The sequence below is a fragment of the Sorex araneus genome, chromosome 6 (assembly GCF_027595985.1).
Source record: "Sorex araneus isolate mSorAra2 chromosome 6, mSorAra2.pri, whole genome shotgun sequence".
NCBI lineage: Eukaryota > Metazoa > Chordata > Mammalia > Eulipotyphla > Soricidae > Sorex > Sorex araneus.
The window spans coordinates 102,502,721-102,523,278 of NC_073307.1; the positions used below are offsets into that span (position 1 = coordinate 102,502,721).

The window sequence follows — 20,558 nt, forward strand, 5'->3', positions numbered from 1 at the left end:
CGAAGAGCCACCTGGGGCAGGGGAGTTGGCGCCCGATGGTGGAGGGACGTGGGGGACAGGGCTGGCCCTCCAGGAACCCTGGTACAAACGAGCCGAGGCTCCCCGATGTCCCAGTCCTATGTCGCAAGCTGTTCCGAGTGTAGCATATTCTCCGCAGGAGCTGTTTATTTGTGTTTGTTCGTTCCTCTGGATCGCTTTCCCGTCTCTCACCTCTCAGCCTCTGCTTTGCTTTTAAGTTCCAACTCACTTCTGTCGCTTGGGGGGCGCGTTTCCCGGGCTGCCCATTTGAAGTGAATTACTTGGCCCTCTGCTTCCACAGTGCAACATTAGGAAGGGGTGTTAGTGTTTCCAGGGTGTCAGCCAAAGGGCCTCTGTAATTCCTCACCTCGCACATAAGAGGCCCTGGGCTGGAACCTGAGCACCGTGAAGAACGAAAGATCACAGTGGAAGCTTCAAAATACAGCTGCTAGTTCCCAGGCCGGGCCTCGAACCTGCGGAATCCATCAGGCCCACTTCTGTCTGCTAAAGAAATGGGGTGATCCGCTTCCAGCCCAGCACACCCCCGTCCTGTCCCTACAGCCCAGGCGAGAACCCTAGGTGGGGAATGAACGTTTAATATCAGTGGTTGTGGTGAAGCTAACAGTAACTCATATTGAAGTCTTTTGACATTCCAAGCTTTATGCAACGGTTTCTTCACTCGTAAACTTAAAATACAGGCCAGAGCATTAGTACAGTGCGTGCAGCTGACCCAGGTTCAATCCCTGGCCTTGCGTGCAGCTGACCCAGGTTCAATCCCTGGTATCATATCAGGTCCCCCAAGCACCGCCAGGAGTAATTCCTGAGTGACGAGCCAGGAGTAACCCCTGATCATCCCTGGCTGTGACCCAAAAAAAAGCAAAAAATAAAAAAATTTAAAAAAAAAATTTTTTAAAAACTTAAAATAACCCTGCGCCTTTGACACTCATCCACAGGCTTGTACAGAGGCCTCAGCTGGCCAGGGACGTGCCAGGTCCACCGCTGCTCAGGGGCAAGCCACTGTGGTGCTGATCTCAGGAGCAAAATGCCAGGCTGGTCCCCAGAGCCTTACAGACTGCATAAGATAGGTGCCCTGGAATGCCGGCTGCTCGGCTGAATGAACGAATCCATGTTCTCCTCTCTGAACTAGCCCACAGGCGTAAGAGGGACCAGCCGGTCTCTGTCGCTTATGCCAAGAAGTATGGATTTTGTCTCATCGTCTAATGCCCAGCTGTACACAGCCCTGTCCTCTCCCGCTCCATAACAAACTGCCTGGAACTCTTTCCTGGCTCATATTTACAAGAGAATGTGATAAATTCCGTATTGATCTCTCCTGTTCCACTGTAAATTTTGCAAAAGATGATTAAATAGAGCAATAGAGTCTGCAGGCATTGTGGCTCAATATGTTGTGGAGTGGCGTATCGACCTCCTCCATCCAAAGGCAGCCAGCGCCTCGCCCTGCTGCCCCAGACCAGTAATTAAAATCCGGTGAGACTGGGATTTAAAATCCAATCATATCCCTGAATCAAGCCTCGCAGCCTCCCCCTGTGACGAGTGCAATAAGGTAACGGCAGGAGCATGTTTATGTCTGTGCTGAAGCAGTCCCCATAGGGTGGGTAAGAAATGGAGAGTTGGGGAGCCCTGCTGGCTAAATCACTTCACCCTGACACCACAGCCACTTGGAAGACAATCTGTGGGCCCATTAACAAGTCCCAGCCAAAGACCAAAACTCAGCCCATCAGAGGGAGGAAAACAGCATCCACAAAGATTCCCAAGTTGGGTTTCAGTTCACACTTTCATTCCTACAGCCAGGAGGTGGTTGGAGCAAGAGATCTGGCCCAGATTGAGCTTTGAGGGACCCAGTCTGCATTTGAGTTTCCGCGGGATCTCCTAGCTATAGCAGAACCGGTCTTCCCCCGAGGAGGCTTCTAACCAGAACCAGAGATGCTCTTGACACGCACTTGCTTGTCTCCCGGCACCATCAGGAGCTCCCTGGGTGCCTGGACAGTGCCTGCTTATTCCCCGGGTGTCCCGGCACCGAGCACAGTGCCAGACAGGGAGAAGAAAGCTCTCAGGAAGTGTCTGGGAATGAAGGGACGCTGACTCACAACTGGCCTTGAGAAAGCTTATGTAAACTAATGTGGGATAGACCAGCCGAGTGATCGTCCGCTCCATGCTGGACCAGGGCCCAGTGCTGGGGGATTCATTTGTTCCAAGCACGGCTCGGATTCTGTCTTGGGATGTTCTGGTGATTAAAACTTACACGTATTCGATATGCCAAAAACAGTAACAACAGGTCTCACAATGGAGACGTTACTGGTGCCCGCTCGACAAATCAATGAACAGCGGGATGACAGTGATACAGTGATATTCAGTCAAAATCTGTTTCTGACTTTGATTTTTACCTTCAGGCTTACATAGATGAATCAGATTCCATCTGTGGAATGGCCCATCTGTGGGGGCACAGCAGGGTTTGTGGGGGTTGTTGGGCCACCCCCAGCTATGCTCAGGGTCACTCCCACCTCGGCACTCAGGGATCACTCCTGTTAGAGCTCTGGGGGCCACATGTGATGCCAGGGATCGACTGGGGTCGGCCACATGCAAGGGCAAAGCCTTGGCCCTGTACCTTTTCTCCAGCCCCTGGTGGCTCGTTAACCACCTGTAACTGCAGGCATGTCCTGAGCTATATTTCCACCATCTGAAGCTCCAGTTCCAAATGATTATTCTCACCTAGCTTCTGACCCTTTCCTGTCTCAATCACTCTCCCAGAACCGTCTCTCTCTTCTGTCTTCCAAAAACCCTCGACTTCCCAGGAGTCTCCTTCATTTCCGTCTCCTTGGTGTTGGCCCTTCCTGTCTGTCTCCCCTCCTGTGCTCCGTGCCCTTGCCACCCTCACCTGGGCTCTGCAGGTGTGGGGAGTGGGGGGCAGGTCTCCCCGGAGACCCACATCAGAGAGGGACACTGCACAGGAGCAGGCTTGTCGACTGCGTGGGAGTTCTTCCTGTCCCGTCTGTTCCTTCGAGCGCCTTGGTCTGGTTGGCCCACTGGTCACTCCCGCCACACCACCCTGGGGTTCCAGCCCCTGTTACTCAGTCCTCTTTGTCTGGTATCTGGTGAGGCCCACGTTTTCCCCAGCCACACCTGACTCTGCACACGGGTGTCCCGGGAAGCCACGGCAGTGCAGTGGATGTGGAACCCAGCCCCGTGCCCCGTGCTCTCCACCATTCCCTTTTATTTCATTCCTATTCTTTTATTGGGGGGCGGGGAGCGCTCCCTAGCCGTGCAGGGGGGTCATGGGAATCACCCCAGGCAATCCTTGGCCTGACCGCATGCCACATCATTTCCGGTGCTCGGCCCAGCCATGTTGGGCAGTCAGGGCCACCTGGCAGTGCTGGGGCAGGGGCATGTGACGCCAGGGACTGAATGTGTGGCCTCCCCTGTAGCCACACCTGGCCCCGAGCCCCTTGAGCCACGTCCCCCACCCCATCACCACTGCTCCTCAGGCACACAGCATCCCACTAGTTGTGTGCATGGGGGCTGGGTAGAGGATTGTCCTGGGCGGTGGCTGCAGTGCTGTGGGGACACACTGGGGCTGGCGTGATGGGGCTGGGGTTGGCAGCAATGTGCAGGGCGGGGGGCACAAGCGAGTGTGGCACCAGGAAACCGCCCCCTGTCCAGTTCTGTGCTAGAACCAACCCCAAGAGTGGGCCCGTATAGGGCTGTCTACGTGGGGGAGCTGTGTGGGAAGATTGGACGAGGTCTCCAGGAATGGGCCCACCCGCTCCCTGCACTTCCCTCCCCTCCTTTTCCCTGGTCCTGCCGAAGGAAAGCACCTTTGGACGGTGGTTTTCCATTTCCCACCCCTTCCCTGCTCCTTGCTCTCCTTAACCCAGGCAGTGCTCTCACTGTTTCTGACCCCTCTGCCTCCCAGAGGAGCAGGGCTGGTTGCGGCCATTCGGGCGGCGCTCTGTCTTGCGGACACACTTCTACTAAGCTCTAGGGTGTTTCTGGGAGGCCTGGGTCTCCGTGCACCGGGCCCCAGACAGGGAAGCAATGAATGCGAGGGAAAGGAGCTCCAGTTCACTCCCTTCACAGCCATGTACCCCAGACCTGTCTCAACACACACACACACACACACACACACACCATCTCAGCACCCCAGAAAGGCAGCAGGAAGGTGGTGTCCCTTCTTTTTGAGTCATCTGCCCTTTGAAGGGGGAACTCCTTGGTGGAAAGCCAAACCTGCCTTCTGTTAAAAGCAGAAACAGAAAACCAGAAACCTTTTATCAAGTAAAAAGTTCAAACTTAGGTGCTGGGAAGTTGGCTCAGTGGACTGGAATGCCACCGGTTTTGCATGTAGGAATCCCCTTTCTATCACCATATGGTCCCCAAGCAATGCCAGCAGTGACCTCGGAGCACCAGCCCAGGAGTACCCCCTGGTTGCTGGGTGCTGCTGGTTGTGGCCCAACAAAAACTCATCCAGGGAAAGACTAGTATCATAAGATCGCCTCTCAATCCCAGCTGTACGATTCATACTTCCCAGCGTGGTGGACAAGTTATTTTCGCTCCCTGAGCCTGCTTCCTCAGTGTCTGTGAAGAATAATCCAGATACCGTGTGGAAAATCCTTACTCCCAACGATCGCCATTCTACCCTGTTCTTCTGCCAGATATTGTTAAAAGATCTGTAAAAGGGTCAAAGTGCTTGCCTTGCATGCAGCCAACCCGGGTTCGATCCCCAGCATCCCATCTGGTCGCCGAGCACCGCCAGGAGTGATCCCTGAGTATAGAGCCAGGGAGTAACCCCTGAGTACCACTGGGTGTGACTCCAAAACAAACCAGCTACAAACAAAACATCTATTCTCTGGGGAAGAGTTCTGGGGCCAGTGCACAGCGGGTTGCATGCAGGAGCACCAGGTCTGACCACTCCTCCTGTGGCTCTGTAAGCACCACACCAGGAGTCACCGCAGCACCGCTAGCTTTGGCTCAGAAAATCTCTACAAAACACACCCCTCCCACCCAAAAAAAGCCCCACAGTATTTCTCCTGTTTTTCTCAGACTGTTGTTAGGAATTGAGGCACAAGCCGGTTGGCCTCGGTTATGGCCCGCAGGTGCTCAGTAGAGATTGATTGCAGGCCCAGGGAGGTGGCACGGAACAAAGGGCCGAGCACGTGCTCCACAGACCCTCCTTCAGTCCTCGTGGCCCCCAGCACCGCTAGAAGCAACCCCGAGCACCACCAAGCAAACCCAAAAGGTTCTTGGTCTCAGGGGGGACATAAACCCCACGAGCCCACATACGCATGTTTCATGCTGTGCGTCGGAGAAAGCTCCAGAAAGACACCAGCAGGCTGCAGCCCGGCCCGCTGTGCTTCCTGCTGCTCGCTCGGGACAGGTGTGACCTTTCACCCCAGCCCCAGGAAGACCCGGCAGGCCTGGACTCCTGGGAAAGGGAGGGCGAAGAGAGGACATTGGGGTTGGGGCAGGGGGAGGGGGTGGAGAGCATGCGCCTGGGTAGGGGTTGGGGGACAGTGGGAGGACGGGGTACTGAGCATGTACTCGGGAGTGGGGAAGACTGAGAGCATGCGCTGAGTAGGCCAGGGTGCTGCCCGGAGCAGGGGTGGGGCCTGGCAGGGCAGGTTTTGGGCAAGCCAGGTGAGTGGAGGCGGGCGGCCGCCTGGCCTCCCCAGGGTGGTCGGACTGTCCCCCCTGCACAGACACTGCCTCTGTGATGAGGCCTCAGCCATGAAGAGGGGGTGGCCGCTTCCTGCTGTCAGCCGCAGGACCCGGTACAAGCGCCTTACCCACTGTGCTGTCTTTCCGGCCCCTGCACAGAAATATTTTCCCTCGTTTTTCAAGTTTTTCATCTCCTTCCATCCAAACAAAAGCCCTAGAGAACTGGAGCAGGTGCCCCAAGCCCCACAGAGAGTAGGGGTCCCCCTCACCCCGACAACACCCCAGCTGCATGTGGGGAGACCGGGGGCCATTGTGGTAACTGCAGTGGGGGTAGATCTCGGTCTTTAGCACGCCTGTGTCCAAAGGGCAGAGGGGGTGCTGGGGGGGGTCTGCGGAGATCAAGGATCATAAATAATGTCAGGCACATCTGCATAGGGCCTGCTATGTTTTTATCATCCTTCTAGATGCATTATCCTTGGTGTTTGCGGAGGAAAGCAGGAGGGGAACAGAGTGGTGTCGAGGGGCAGGAAAGGTGGACTGTGAGCTGTCCCGACCACCCTGGGGGAGAATTGAGTCCCCCCGCCAAGGCAGACACTGGCCCCACCTCCCCTCTGCGGCAGCTGTTGGGGCCTGGTGGCACCAATGTGGCCTGGGCAGAGAAAGGGGCAGCGAGATGCACTGGGCCAGCGCCGGCCAGCAGAGACCACATGAATGAGGTCTGGTCGAGTGGGGCGTCGGCCGGACGGAGAGCGTGTGGCGGTGGTGCAGACAGGCTGGGCAGAGCTGCTCGCTTCTCGAGTTCCTCAGCGGACACCTGGAGACAGCCCAGAGCTGAGGCCTGGGGAGCCGGAAGGGCGGGGTCTGGCTGGAGGGTCGGGGCTATCTCCTGCAGCAGCCTGGCCTGGCGGAGAGAAGGTGCAAGAGCTAAGGTCTTGGCCTTGCACCCAACCAGCCAACCCCAGCTTGATCCCTGGTACCACATATGGTCCTCTGAGCACTGCCGGGGTGCTTCCTGAGCACTGCCAGGCGTGGCCCGAAAACCGAAAGAGAGTAAAAGGTAACATACTTACAAGACCATGCGTGGGTGCTCCCACCTGCAGTTTGGTCGGGGAGCCCGTGGGCTAACCAGGAGCCGTGAGGCTGGGTATTCTGCACTGGGCCTGTTCGGGTAGCTGAGAGCAGACTGGCCCGTCCCGAAGGCAGGGGCTTGCCCACGGCAGGCCTTCTCCCCCACCCCTTCCCTTCTCCCCTGTCTTCCGTGGTGACCACACCCAGGTAGCCACTGGCACCCAGGGGACCGGCCCGCCACCACCCACTCCCGCCCTACCCTTCTGGCCCAAACCCTATTGACAGATCCCCCAGAATCTGAAGGAATTCAAGACAAATGGTTAAGAGGATGGAGTTAATAAAATTTGAAAAATTGAGGCCTGTCACTCCACTAAACTTTTTTCAATACCACTGACAGAAACATATTTCCCCAATGAGTGACCTTCCGCGGCGGCAGCGGGCAGCCGCAGCCGCAGCCGCACTGCCAGGGAGCCGGGCTGCTATTTATCAAATATTATAAGCTGGGACACACTAATCTGGAGCGGGGCGCCGCGGGGAGGGGTCCTGCGCCTCGCTGCCTGGGGTGCTCCAGGTGTTGGCCCCGGCCCGACAGCCAGTGGGAGGTGACGGATGGCCTGCGATTAGCGTGCCCCACCTCCGTCCGGCCCTGTCGCTCGCTCCCAGAGGCCTGACCCTCTCGACCAGCTGCTCGGCCTGGAGGGGCCCTGGGTGGGAGGCAAGGGGAGGTCAGGCCAGGGCATGGGCCATCCCGATGCCCCCGGAGAGGGCAGGCGGGCGAGGCCCCGCGTGGTTATTTATTGGAGTGTAATGGTTTGTGGCCGTTGGTCGTGGAGGTGAAATCGATCAGTTGTAGAAGTCAGGTTCTATCAATTATTACAGCAATTAGTCAAGTCGGAGCTCCCAAGCAAGGGTTCGGGGGCTGGGGGGCAAATATTGGATGGACACAGCCCAGGCACCCACCCCCAGGACTGCCTCGCAGAGAGCAGGCCCCTGGACAGGGGGTGCCCTGGCTGACTTCCCACCCCGGGAGGGCCGGGGCTGGGGCGGGGCCTGCTCAGAGCCTCCTGGGCTGCAGGCCGGCTGGCCCAGGTGCGGAGATGTCCCACCTGTCCCCATCCGGTCCTTGATGAAAAGTGACATGACTCCTACTAGAAATTACTCAGTGGCCAGTGTTTATGGTGCACATTTTTCATTCTGTAAGCAAATATAGATCACTGACAGCCCTTGTTTGAAGCCGCTAAGCTCACCCCTTTTGGTGCTCCCACGTCTTCCTCCTTCCCTCCCTGGCCCGTCCCCCCTCCCTCTCCCCTCTCCCCTGCCCTCTTCTGCTCCTCTCAACTCTCCTTCCCCTTCCCGAGGTCTCTCCAGGGTCCCCCATCCATTCCGGAGGCAGGGCTCCCCAGCACTGTCTGAAAAAGGTGAGCAGGCCCGCTGCCCCCTTGGAGCTGCCTTCAGACCCAGGAGCTTTGAGACCTCAGCCCTCACACCAGAGAGCCGGGTGTGCTGGGAAACCAAACCAGGTGGATGAGCCCTTTGGCCTCCTTCCTGCACCCCCACAGCGCGGCCCTCCACCAGCCCCCAGCACGCCCACCACTCCCGGCCTGAGTTACTGTGTGGCCCCAGCTTTTCACTTTTGGGAAGCTGGAGCTGTGCCTTGACTCGAGCCTTAAGTAGCACATAATCTCCATTCCATCCCCAGCACCCCATCTGGTCCCCTGAACACTGCCGAGTGTGGTCCAAAAGCAAAACAAAGAGAAAGCTCTTTAGGTAGGAAGAGAAATCTGCAGAAGAGATAGAAGGTCACAGGACTGTGTGACATGTGGTAGAAACGTGGTTTTACAGAACTCCAGGGAGAGACTGGTTAAGGGATTGGTGACTGCAGGGCAGAGAGAGGGCAGAGTGGCTCCGCGGGCCGAGATGCACCAAGCTGGCTATGCATGCTGGAACCCAAGTGTCCTCCCCCGTCCCCCAAATCTAAGTGCAGAGCTAGGAGTAATCCCTGAGCATAGCTGGATGTAATCCAAAAATTAAAACAAACAAATTTGAAAGACAAAAAAAGAAATGAAAAAAGGACTAGGTGTGGATTTGATGCCTGATCCAAACTAGTCGTTAGCTTGATGGCAGGCGTGGGGCTAGTTATTTCACTTATTGGAGTCCAGTTACTCTCTGTAGCCTGAGGATTTTAATTTACAGTCTGAGGGTGGTTGTTGGGATGAAAGGATGAGATGTAAATAAAGTGTGGCACACTGTGCATGACCCCTAATAATGCTCAGCTACTGGTTACTGTTACATCATCGTCATCCTTGACTCCGAGGTATTTGCCCACAGGGCTTGCAAACATCCATCCACACGACCCAGACACATGTGTTCATAGTAGCAGGAGGGAAACAGCCCACTTGTCCAGAAGCTGGTGAATGGATAAGCAAATCGGTGTGTGCACAAAATGGAATAATACTCAACAGTGAACAGAGACGGCCTGCAGGCCCTCGTTGTCATTCCCTTTTCAGAGCCTCCTCTGCTCTCTGTCACTGAGTAAATTGCCCGAGAAGCCACCGCAGTCTTGGCTTTTGAAGAGACTGGAAAGGGAGAGTGGTACAGGGGTGAAGGCCATGCATGTGGCTGACTCGGGTTCAATCCCTGGCTCCACATACGGTCCCCTGAGCACCACGAGGAGTTTAGCCCAACAGCTAGAGAACAGCAGTAATAATAAATTAATGGAAAGACACCCTGCGGCCCGAGGCAGTGGCCTGCTGGCTAAGCTGGCTCCCTCCAGCCGCAGTGGGAACGCTGTGCAAATGTGCTAACTTGTGATCAGCGGCACAGAGGGAGCGGATCTGAAAGAACCAGTTCAAACATCTACCAAAACTGCATCATTGGGGGCCAGTGTGGCAATATAGGGCATTTGCCTTGCACCCGGCCAACCCGGGTCAATCCCCAGCATCCCATATGGTGCCTCAAGCCCGCCAGGAGTGATTCCCGCAGGCAAAAGCCAGGAGTAAGTCCTGAGCACTGCAGGGTGTGGCCCAAAACAAAAGCCTGTGTGTCCCTGCCAAGGAGCCCCCTGCACCCCAGTGTGGTGAAGTCTCTAAGACTCGGGGACATCCTCAAGGCCTGATCCACAGGCTCCCGCTGACTTGCACAGTCGAGGTTGCTGAGTTTGTTACCTCCTTGTTACCTCGGTTCCTGAGCCACCACCTCAGATGCTAAAGTGAACTTTTTTGGTAAATTGATCATCACTTGTTGACAAAGAGAAAAGTGAAGTGTGCGCACCTTATAGCCTGAGTGATGCGTGCTCCAGCATGCCTGAGCCTTGATAACGTTACACTTCATGGAAGAAGCCAGTCCCGAGTCAGGCTCCAGGTGCCTCTTAGATCCACAAAGCCATGTGCCGGCAGATCTGTGGGGACAGAAAGACAGATGGTTGAGGAGACTGGGGGTAATGGCGAGGGGACCATTCTTGTCTAGATGATAAAAATGGGGCCCAGAGAGGTAGTCCAGCGGGTGGGGCATTTGCCCTGCATACAGCTCAAGCAAATCGATGAACAACGGGACGGCAGTGCTAGACAGTGCTAGACAGCTGACCCAGGTTCAATCCCCAGCTCCCTCTGTTGTCCTCCAAGCACTGCCTGGAGTGATCCCCACAGCACCAAGTGCAGAGCCAGTAGTAAGCCCTGAGCAATGCTGGGTGTAGCCCCCCCCCGCAAAAAAAAGGTGATAAAAATGATCAGGAATTAGTGGTGATGATGGTTGGATAATTCTTTAACTATGTCTAAAGTTACTGAAGTATAGGTTGAGCTCCTATCATATATGATCAGTAGAATAATATACATTAATATTTTGTACTATACTCCTATTAGAGGATCATGGATAAGTGCCCTTGGCCTGGATTGTACTTCATGCAGTCTGTCCTTCCTGTCCATCACCCTCGGGGAGCCAGTACCCAGCTCTGTGTAGACGCTTCATAAATGCTTATTATTGTTAAGTGATAGGCCTTTAAAATGAGAGATTTAGTAGTAGTAGTTTCATAAATTGAAATAAATGTTTTCACTGCCTGATACTGATAGCCACCTGTCCAGCAGTGAATAATAGGTGGACACCTTTTGGGGTTCTCCTTTCTTGTCTATGTACTGGCTGCCACAGCCAGCCCCTCCATCCTCACAGCATGGACGAGTCTTTACCCTTTTTCACTTCTTGACTGGACCAGTGGTTTTCAGCCTGTTCACTCCTGTAGGCTGGCTCAGCTCCATGGATGGCAGTTGAAAAACCACTATTCCAGGTAACCCTTCGCTAGCAAGGAAGAGCAAGGAATGTCCCCTCAAGACACTGATGTACAAAGCTGTTCCCAAGAGTTGTGTCAGGCGAGCAGTGTTCCAGCACCAACCCCACCACTAGTGAGCCCATCCTGCACCAGGGGCCCAGCTTCCCTCCCACCCGAGGCCTGCCCCTGGCAGGCAGATAACAGGTATTTCATGTTGCATGCTGGATTTTTTGAAGAATAGCGTAAGATACCCCAGCCTAGACTTCGTATGCAGTCGACAGAAGCAAGAGGAAGGAGCTGTGCATCCCCCGGAAGGCCCCTTCTTTCTGGACTAGAGGCTGAGGGAGTGCTTGCTCACAGTGACACAGCTGGTTTGGAAAAGGCATGGAACCATGGGGCTGGTGTGACCCAGGTCACCGGCATCCCGTGCACAGAGGACTCCCTGACTTGCAGGCCGGGAATGCCAGGTGGAAGAGAGCACTAAAGGAGAGAAAGGGGCAGGGAGCGGAGGAGGTGGTTCTGCTCGGCCACTTTACATTGTTCTGGGATTTGGGGGGTGTTTTTGTGTAGGCTCTGGGGCCACACCCTATAGGGTTTGCATGGGTGGGGGTGGGGAGATCTAGCCCCACTGAGCACTCAGGAGTTGATCCCTGTGGTCCTCGAGGGACCATGCAGTATCAGGGATCAAATACAGTCCTCCCATTTACAAAGCATGTGCTCCGACCCTTGGAGGTCCTTCCCTGACCTGCCTTCTTATGGCTATTTCCTGTATCCTATGCTTTAGAAAGGAACTCTTACATGATTTATAAATGTCCATCTTTATGCAAATGATTTTGATATGTGGCATGTTAATATTGCACTGTTGTATGGGTGTGTGTGTGTGTGTGTGTGTGTATGTGATATTGACATACTTAGCTGTGTATGGTTTGTGCCTAGCATGTGCAAATCCGTATATGGGAGGTAGGTGATGTGTTTCTACACACGTGTGCACCCACACCTCGGACGCCCAGTCCCCTGACCTCGGGAACAGGCTAAGAATTCTCAGAAAGTTTCCCCACCGTGTTGCTGCCTCACACTGGTTTTTGCTCCTCTGTTTCCATGGCCTCTCCTCCCCCTGAAGTCAGGACCCATCACCTCCAAGGGAAGACTGAGTCTCTGTTTCTCCTTCCCCTCCCTCCAGGAGCCAACCCCGTGCAGAGGAATGAAATGGGACACACACCTTTGGATTATGCCCGAGAGGGGGAGGTGATGAAGCTGCTAAGGTCGTCGGAGGTCAAGGTAGGTCTCGGGGAGTGGAGCGGGCCCCGGAGCTGCCCTTCCAGCTTCTGAGTGTCACCCTGGCATCAAGTCTGTGAGGTGATGGGCCCCAAGCTCCTTGCCATAGAAGAGGAGAGAGCAGGACTGATCTTTATTGCTCAGAGCTGACTCCTGGCTCTGCACTCAGGGATCACTCCTGGCAGTGCTCAGGGGACTAAAGGTTGCCGGGGATCGAATCTTGATCTAGACAAATCCTTTCCTGATTTTCCATCTCTTCAGCCAAAGACGGGATCGTTAGCCCACATGCTCTAACCCTGTTCTTCATGCACCCCTTCCCATCTCTGCTTCTAAGCCCAGGCCCTGAGCGTACCCTCTCAGACATACCCCAAGGGCCCCAAAGCTGTGTTCGCTTGATTGTCTTAGCCAGAATTTGGCACACTCTGAGAAACGGCCACCCTCTGCTTCACCAGCCCTAACTCAGGAGCTCCTGGGCAGAACCCAAGAACCCAAATCACCATTTCAGAGCGAGCAAGAACCTCGAAATCATCAAGCCTGGCAATGGGAACTCTTTTTGGGTCAGACCCATAGATGTTCCTGCCTCTATGCTCAGGGATCACTGCTGGCAGTGTGTGGGGGGTCATATAGGGTGTCAAGGATGGAGCGCAGGTCAGCCGTGTGCATGGCAGGCGCATACCCACTGGACTCTCTCTCTGGCCCCAGTGATGGGAACTCTTACCCAAACCTTCACAGAACATTTGGAAGGAAATAAGGCGGTTCTGGTTGAAGCAGAGACCTATCGGCCCCACCCCTCTGGCCCGGCCTTCCCTCCCGAGCAGCTCCCAGGAGGCGCTGCTGAGGGCACGTGTCTTCAACCTCCAAGACCTGAATCAGCTCACTGCTCTACTCTGGCGGAAGCAGGGGCCGCACATGACTTGCCTTCAGTCCTGAAGTGTTAGCACCAAGATGGAAACCTCGAGTGCTGTAGGTTCAGTGACAGGACTGGGATTTGAGGACCCGGATTCTCCCCCTCTCCAGCACCACAGAGTCTCTTGGCAAATCGGCTGACGGGCTCTGGCCCACTAGAGGCAAGTACTGCCTGTTCCTGAGGAGGGAGACTCAGGCCGCTGCTGAGCCCAGCAGGCTGTGGCTTCTGATCACTGGCCTGGGTTTGTCACCTCCCCTCAGAGCTCCGCTTCCCTCTGAAGTGGAACCTCTGGGCTCACCCGTGTCTTGGCCTCCGCTCAGCATGAGCCCGTGCATCAGTCAGAATAAAGTCAGTTTTGCTCTTGTAACAACCCAGAATGTCAGTGGGTTAAAACAGCGCAGATTCCGTTTCCCTCCTGCGCTTGTTCACTGTGGATCAGCAGGGGTGCCGGGAGGCACCGCTCGTCATCGGCACACGGGGAGCTGACGCTGGAGCCCTCCAGAGTGTTGCTGGCCAGAGGGGAGAGAATGTTCTGGAGAGCCTCACCTGGGCAGATAAAGGCATCAGGGCCGAGGGTTGTGAAGGGAGCCCTGGAAATAAGACCCTTTCCTTCCACTCACTGAACAGCACTAATCCCGTCCAGTTCTCCCTGGAGTAACTGCCTTACTCCTCCAAGATGGAGGGAGTCGGGAGGGGGTGCTGGGACCCAGGAGCCAGTGTTCCTCTCCAGGGGTTTCCCACTACTTCCCCGACTCTCAGCTTGGTTTCAAAGAGCCACAGAGATGGCCCTCCTGCCACTCTCTGCCCCTTAGAAACTGCCCGTTTAGGACCGGAGCGAGAGTACAGTGGGTAGGGTGCTTGCTTTGCATGTGGTCACCGGGTTCGATCCCTGGAACCCCATATGATCCCCCATGCACCACCAGGAGTGATCTCTGAGTGCAGCACCAGGAATAACCCTTGAGGATGGCCAGGTCTGGCCCAAAGTGGGGGGAGGGGGGGAAGGCTGCTGTATTCTGAGAGAAAAACACTGAGAGAGACACGCTTGGGGTCACTTGCCCGTAGTAGCCAGGGTTTGTCAGGTGGGATGGCGCAGGGCGGCGGCTGGTCTGTCACATGACACAGGCAGGGCTGGCAAGGAGCCTGCACCGAAACCAGCTGCCCGAGAAACGGCGCCCTCAGCCACCTGCATCCACAGCCAGTGGCCTGGCCGTGAGCAGGGGCGTTCTCTGCAGCCCCGGTCAGTCGCACACCTGGCGTCTGTGGGATCCGTGCAGGGATTCCTCGGAGGAAGGTGCCGGGGGCACCCAGTGCCAGGACCACAGCTGCAGGCTATGGCGGCGTTCTGGCCTGCGGAGGAGAGGCCGCCTCAGGCCGGGTGACGGGAAGGCTCGGGAAGGGCTCTCGGTGAGAGGCCAGAGACTCATCCTGAGCCGCGCCAGGACAAGGCCAGTGCAGGAAGGAGCCCCTCACTGTGGAGGGGCGGCCTTTAGAGCCCCCCAAAACTCCTGTAGCCTCTCCTGCGGAGAGCCCGGCTCAGTCCTCGCTGATCCCTTCAGTCCTGCCAGCCACTGAGCTCTGCTCCGACTGCACAACTGTCCTGTCAGATTCTACCCCTGCCACCTCCCTGAGCTCCCTCAGCGTCAGCTGCGTCATCCCCGTGGTCACCACTCTGTTTGTTTGTTTGTTTGTTTGTTTGTTTGTTTGTTTGTGGGACTGGATGGGCTCAGGGCTCATTCCTGGCTCTGCCCTCAGAAATTATTCCTGGTGGTGCTCTGGGAACCGTATGGGATCAGGTTGGAACCTGGGTCGACCATGTGCCAGGCAAGACCCCTACTTGCTGTACTGTCTCTCCACCCCTTTGTGCTGCCTCATTCCTCCAAGCTGGGGGGGCGGGGGGCGACTCTTCAAAGTAGGAGGCAGCGTTTTTTGTAGGAGGGACACTGCTTTAGACCCAGGTTCTGTCTCCCTCTGCCCCGAGTCAGCCGCCACTGCTGCGCTGAGTGCAGGCTCCATCTGCAGCGTAATGACTCACGCCTGCAGCAAGCCGAGGCCTCAGCCCTTTCCTCCTGGCTCTTTGTCTAGACATGGTTTTCTGTCGCTCTGATCTTATCTACCTTCCCTTGGAGCCATTCTACACACACACACACACACACACACACACACACACACACACACACACACACACACACACACACACACACACACACACACACACACACACGCAGCCCTCTACTTCATCTCCCCCTGCTGTCAAAGACATGCTTATCCTAGACAGTTTGTCATTATAGAAGCCCTAGGCCTCATTGCAGGAAGTTTGGAAAGTGAACATTCACAGGGTGAAGACATTTCAATCAGTTGGAACACCTTTACACAGGACATGTGTGTGCCAGGCTCTGGGCTAGGCGGGAAACAGGCAAGTGACTGGAACACTGGAGGAGTTCCTGTCCCAGCAGGGCACAAGCCAGGGAACTGTGCTGCTGCAGAATGGCCAGCCTCTGCAAGCCCGGGACGCAGGAGTCCCATGGTCGCTTCTGGCCCTGCCTGGGAGATCAGAGAACACTTCCTGGAAGAGCTGTGCGCTGGGCTGCGTCCCGGGTCCAAGGCCGACCACCTGTGTCTGACCAGCATTCTCCTTCTCCGTCTCTTCGTCTCTTCCCGGGGCAGGGAGAAGCACTGAGTGCCTGGGGGCACCGTGCCCGGTGCTCTCGCTTAGATTCTCCCTCATCCTAGAGCAAACCTATACAGCAGCTCTTCAACAGGGTGAGCGCTGGGCCTGAGAGCAAGAAGCAAACGAGGTCAGGAAAAGCCACTTGTTCTGAGTAACTGTTGGGATTTGAATCAGATATTTTCTCTTATGATACTTATTTGCCTCCTCTAGGCCGCATCTGTACACACACACATATAAAACTTTAATGACCTCTTTTTCCAGTCTGGTTGAGGACCTACTGTATATGCCAGGTTTTATTTTGCCAACTCAGGCTTTATTTTTCAGATGTGACTGTCACTGTGACCCCCGCTACATGTGGCACTCATTCACCTCTCATGTCAGGCATTCCTCTGTCCTGTTTGTCCTGAGGAGTTGGATTATGACCCTAGTTCCATATTGTGAACCTGACTTTTTTTTTTTCACAGTAGTATTTCTTGGTGATTTATTATGTTCCATTTCACAAAATTCTTCATAAGTCTGATTTTTTTTATTTTAGTCTGCCTTTCTTAATCTGTTGCTTTTCAAGGCCAGGGGGATAGCACAGCAGGCAGGGCGCTTGCCTTGCACATGGCAGACCCAGGTTCAATCCCCAGCATCCCACAAGGTTCCCCAAGCACTGCCAGAAATTCTTGAGTGCAGAGTCAGGAGTAACCCCAGAGCATCACCAGGTGTGACCCCCCCCCCCAAAAAAAAACCAAATTAATTAATTAAAATAAAATCAATTGATTGCTTTTTTTTTTTTTTTGTCACACCCGGCGTTGCTCAGGGGTTACTCCTGGCTCATGCACTCAGAAATTACTCCTGGCAATGCTCAGGAGACCATATGGGATGCTGGGAATCGAACCCGGGTCGGCCGCGTGCAAGGCAAATGCCTACCCACTATGCTATTGCACGCTCCAGCCCCAGTTGATTGCTTTTCTAAGAATTTCTGTCCTTCAGGTGTTCTTAAGGATTTTTCCTCTCGGAGCTCTCAGCATTCTGTTTTAGGCGCCTCTGTGGGTCCCCCTGACTTTATCTGGGAGAGGTTGGAGAGGGGCCCCCACAGACTGGCTTGTGCCTTCAGAGGGACCCACAGAGTGGGGGCTGGGGACCCCTGAAAGTGGGGCTCCCCTAGAGCAGAATGAGCAGAGCGGGCCGGCAGCGGGCAGCCTGAGGTCTCCATTGAAGTATCTCGCTGTGTAATACTGAGAGCTTAGCCCATTTTTGAGCCTTAACTAAGAGAGGAAGGAGAGGTAGAAATATATCTCTGTGCACTCGATGGCAGATAAAACAGAAATATGGGGCGCTCGTCCGTGATGAATATGCAGCTGAGGGGGACAGGCTGGTGCCAGCCTGCGTCTCCGTTCCCAGATCCTCACTCCGCCGAGACCCGCGTGGAATTTATTGCTCATTTTAATCACACCCAGAGAATGAATTGGCAGGGATATTAGGCAGATAGGCCTATCATATATATTTTATTTGCATATCCCACTGACAGAATCACAAGCACCGTTCTGAGCTCCATATCTCTTCATTTGCTGCAGGGGTAGCTGGGGAGGCGGCGCTCCCCGGGGGCTGCCTCCTAGACGAGCCTGGGTGCCCCCAGCAGCGCTGAGGGAAGCCTGCCAGGGAAGAAGGGGCAAGAGGGTCCCGTCCCTCCTGCCCTAGAATATGGCACAGCGCCTGCCCGTGCCTCCCCTGCGCCCAGCGCAGCCTCCCTGCAGGCCCCGTGAGCCCCGAACCGCACTGCCTGCTTTAGGGTCCGTGCTTTTGCTTTCTCCTTTGTTCTCAACTTCTTAAAAACTTTATTTTTTTGAGGGGGGGTACAGGGCACACCTGGCGATGCTCAGGGTTTATCCCTGACTCAACACTCAGGAATCACTCCTGGCATTGCTCAGGGGACCACATGGGATGCCAGGAACTGAACCCAGGTTGGCCACATGCAAGTCAAGCGCCCTCCCCGAGGTACTATCTCCTCAGCACCTCCCCTTAGAAACGTTTTATTGTTGGGCCAGAGAGCTAGCACAGATGTTAAGGTGCTTGCCTTGCACTCAGCCAGCCCTGAGCACCCCTAGGAGTGATCTCTGAGCACTGCCGGGTATGGTCCAAACACAAAACATAAATTAATTAACCATGAGGACAAAAAACTTTTTATCAAAATTTATTTGTCTAAGAGGCACATAGCTTTTGTCTGTAGCTCTCTGGACTTCCGCAGACTGCAGCCGCCTGATGAGAAGATGAACTATTCCAGGCACTCCCAGCCCTAAGGAAGAGCGTTATCCTGAGTTTCTTGCTTTTATTTGCATGTCATTTCAAAAATATTATGAGGAATGCCCATAGGCCCTTCACACAGATTTCCAGTAGTTAACAGTTTATCACATTTGTTTTATTACTTACATGTACATACATAATTTATATGTATATAAGAGACGGTTTTTTTTTCTGAATCATGTGAGAGTTAGTTAGACATATGATTGCTCTTTACTCTTAAGTACTTGTATTATTTTCTCAAAAACAGGTTTTTCCCCTTTAACAGAAAGAAATACTATCCTCAAAATCAGAGCACTAACATTGATATGAACTAATTTGTAACTATAACTCAGATTTTACCAACTGTCCCAGATATTATCTTTATATGGAAAAATACAAGCCCAACCTCCGGGTTTGTGAGATTTATTTACGTATTTATTTGGCTTTACTATTTTGTTGGCAGTGTCAGGACTCAAACCCAGAGCCTCCCACGTGCTTGATTCCCGATATCCACGACCCCCTTCACCAGTCCTGATTCTCGAGTTCCCTTTATCTGGATCCGTTCCTCCCCCGTCTTTAACGACCTTGACATTTGAACAAGTACCAGCTAGTTATTTTGTTGAATGTCCCTCCGTTGTTTGGGTTTATCTAATTTTTCCTTATGATTCAGCTCAGGATATGCCTTTCTGGTAAGAAGCGCCTGTGGAGTTCATTTGCAGTAAACTCATTACAGAGCCCGAGGCTAAGAGTGGGGACATCACCGTGGTGGTTCTGTTCTGTTTTGTTTTCTTTGGGGGGCCACACTCAGCAGTGGTGCTCAGCCCTTACCCCCTAGCTCAGGGATCACTCCTGGCCGACTGGTGGGGGGTGGATACAGGGTAAGCGTCCTACCCACCATGCTATCACTCCAGCGGCCCCCCCCCCCACCCGTGTGTTTTGAGTCTGGTTTTATAGACCATGAGCTCGCTGCAGCACTGTCTTACTTCCGGGAATGGTCACTCACGGGGCAGCGGGCAGGGGCCAACCCTGTCTCCACACGGCCAGGGCTGTGAGAAGCGGCCCCGGGGGCAGGCAGTGCTGCCGCTGTTGGTGGAGGCTGATGCTCCTGAGTGGGAATTTGAGAAATCACAGGATCTTTCCATGGTCTGCCCCCGCTCCCTGAGACCTCCAAGATATTTATTAATGTCACAGGGGGAAAGGCGACGGACGGTTGAAAAATCCGGCAGGCAGCACCTTATCTCAGGGATCAAAGCCCCCTTGGCATGACGTGCGTCCCACCTCCCCTCGATCGCTCGTGGGAGCCCCTCTGCCCCGTTAACCACCATTCAGTGGTCTTGTCTCTGGAGCTGCCTCCCGCAGAGGGGCCACAACAGGACGGCCCAGAGAGATGAGAATGGGGTCGGGGGCTGGCGCAGCAGTGAACACCCCTCGCCTCACTCCCAGTCTCATAGGACTGACATCTGCTCCGGGGACCCACCCCCGCCCCCCCCCCCTACGGGGTGGGAACTTAGCGAGCTGTCCCAAGACTTCCGGGCCCTGGGCAGGGCAGTAGCACAGCAGGGAGGGCACTGGCCTCGCACGTAGCCCGCCTGCTTCCCTCCCCAGCATCCCATAGGGTCCCCCGAGCACCACGAGGAGTGATTCCTGAGTGCAGAGCCAGGAGGAACCCCTGGGCACTGCCGGGTGTGGCCTCAAATCAGCAGCACAAAGGACTTTGAAGCCCCTGGGTCCCCTTCTGCTCTGCTTCCCCCGGCTCCTCCTGTGACACCGGTCTCCCTGCTGCGGGTTCGCCCTCATCCCCCCCGACACATGCCAGGCCTCGTGTGTGGCTCTCCAGCCCCCCACCTGGTCCTCTCTGTTGAGTAGAGGCCTGGCTCCGCGCAGAGGGCAGGGCCTGGGGCCTGACTGGGTGTGGGGCTGACCCAGCCTCCTCAGAGAGGCGGCCCGTGGCTTGGCCTCCGTCCCCTTCCCCTCCCTCCTCCACCCTGCCCAGGTCTCCTTCTCCCGGCCACCCCCACCCTAGCTGCCCTATCAGAGGGGGACTCGGCCAGGTTCTTGGCAGAGCTGGTCCCTAGGGCCGCCCCACACATAGGGCACCCGCCAGACCCCTTCTCCCCGCCGTCCTCCCCCACAGAGCCTCTCCCCTGGCGACCCACCTTGAGACAAGCCCAGCTAGGCTCCGCCTGGGCCTTTTCCTGTAAACGCACTCACAGCCAGGAGGGAGGGTGCCATATTAAATCAGGACTGATGGAAACCAGGGCCGCGATTATCCAGTGGAGACGCAGTGCGGGGCGCGGGCGGCTGCCGGCTCCAGGTGAGGGCCTCTGAAGCTAATTGCACTTGGCTTTTATTAAGAAGATGATGGCTCTCCCCCACCCCTGCGCTGCTGGGGGCTCCTTCCTGCCGCCTCTCTGCCCAGGGCCCTGGGC

General features: G+C 55.3%; 1 protein-coding gene across 1 annotated transcript in view; it reads left to right on the forward strand.

Moving 5' to 3' along the window:
• CLPB (ClpB family mitochondrial disaggregase) overlaps window positions 1-20,558 on the forward strand; it is a 129,758-nt gene that overhangs the window by 86,273 nt on the left and 22,927 nt on the right. The window contains exon 6 of the mRNA XM_004618207.2: window positions 12,192-12,289. Coding sequence (XP_004618264.1) covers window positions 12,192-12,289 — 98 coding nt within the window. The remainder of the gene's footprint in view (window positions 1-12,191; window positions 12,290-20,558) is intronic.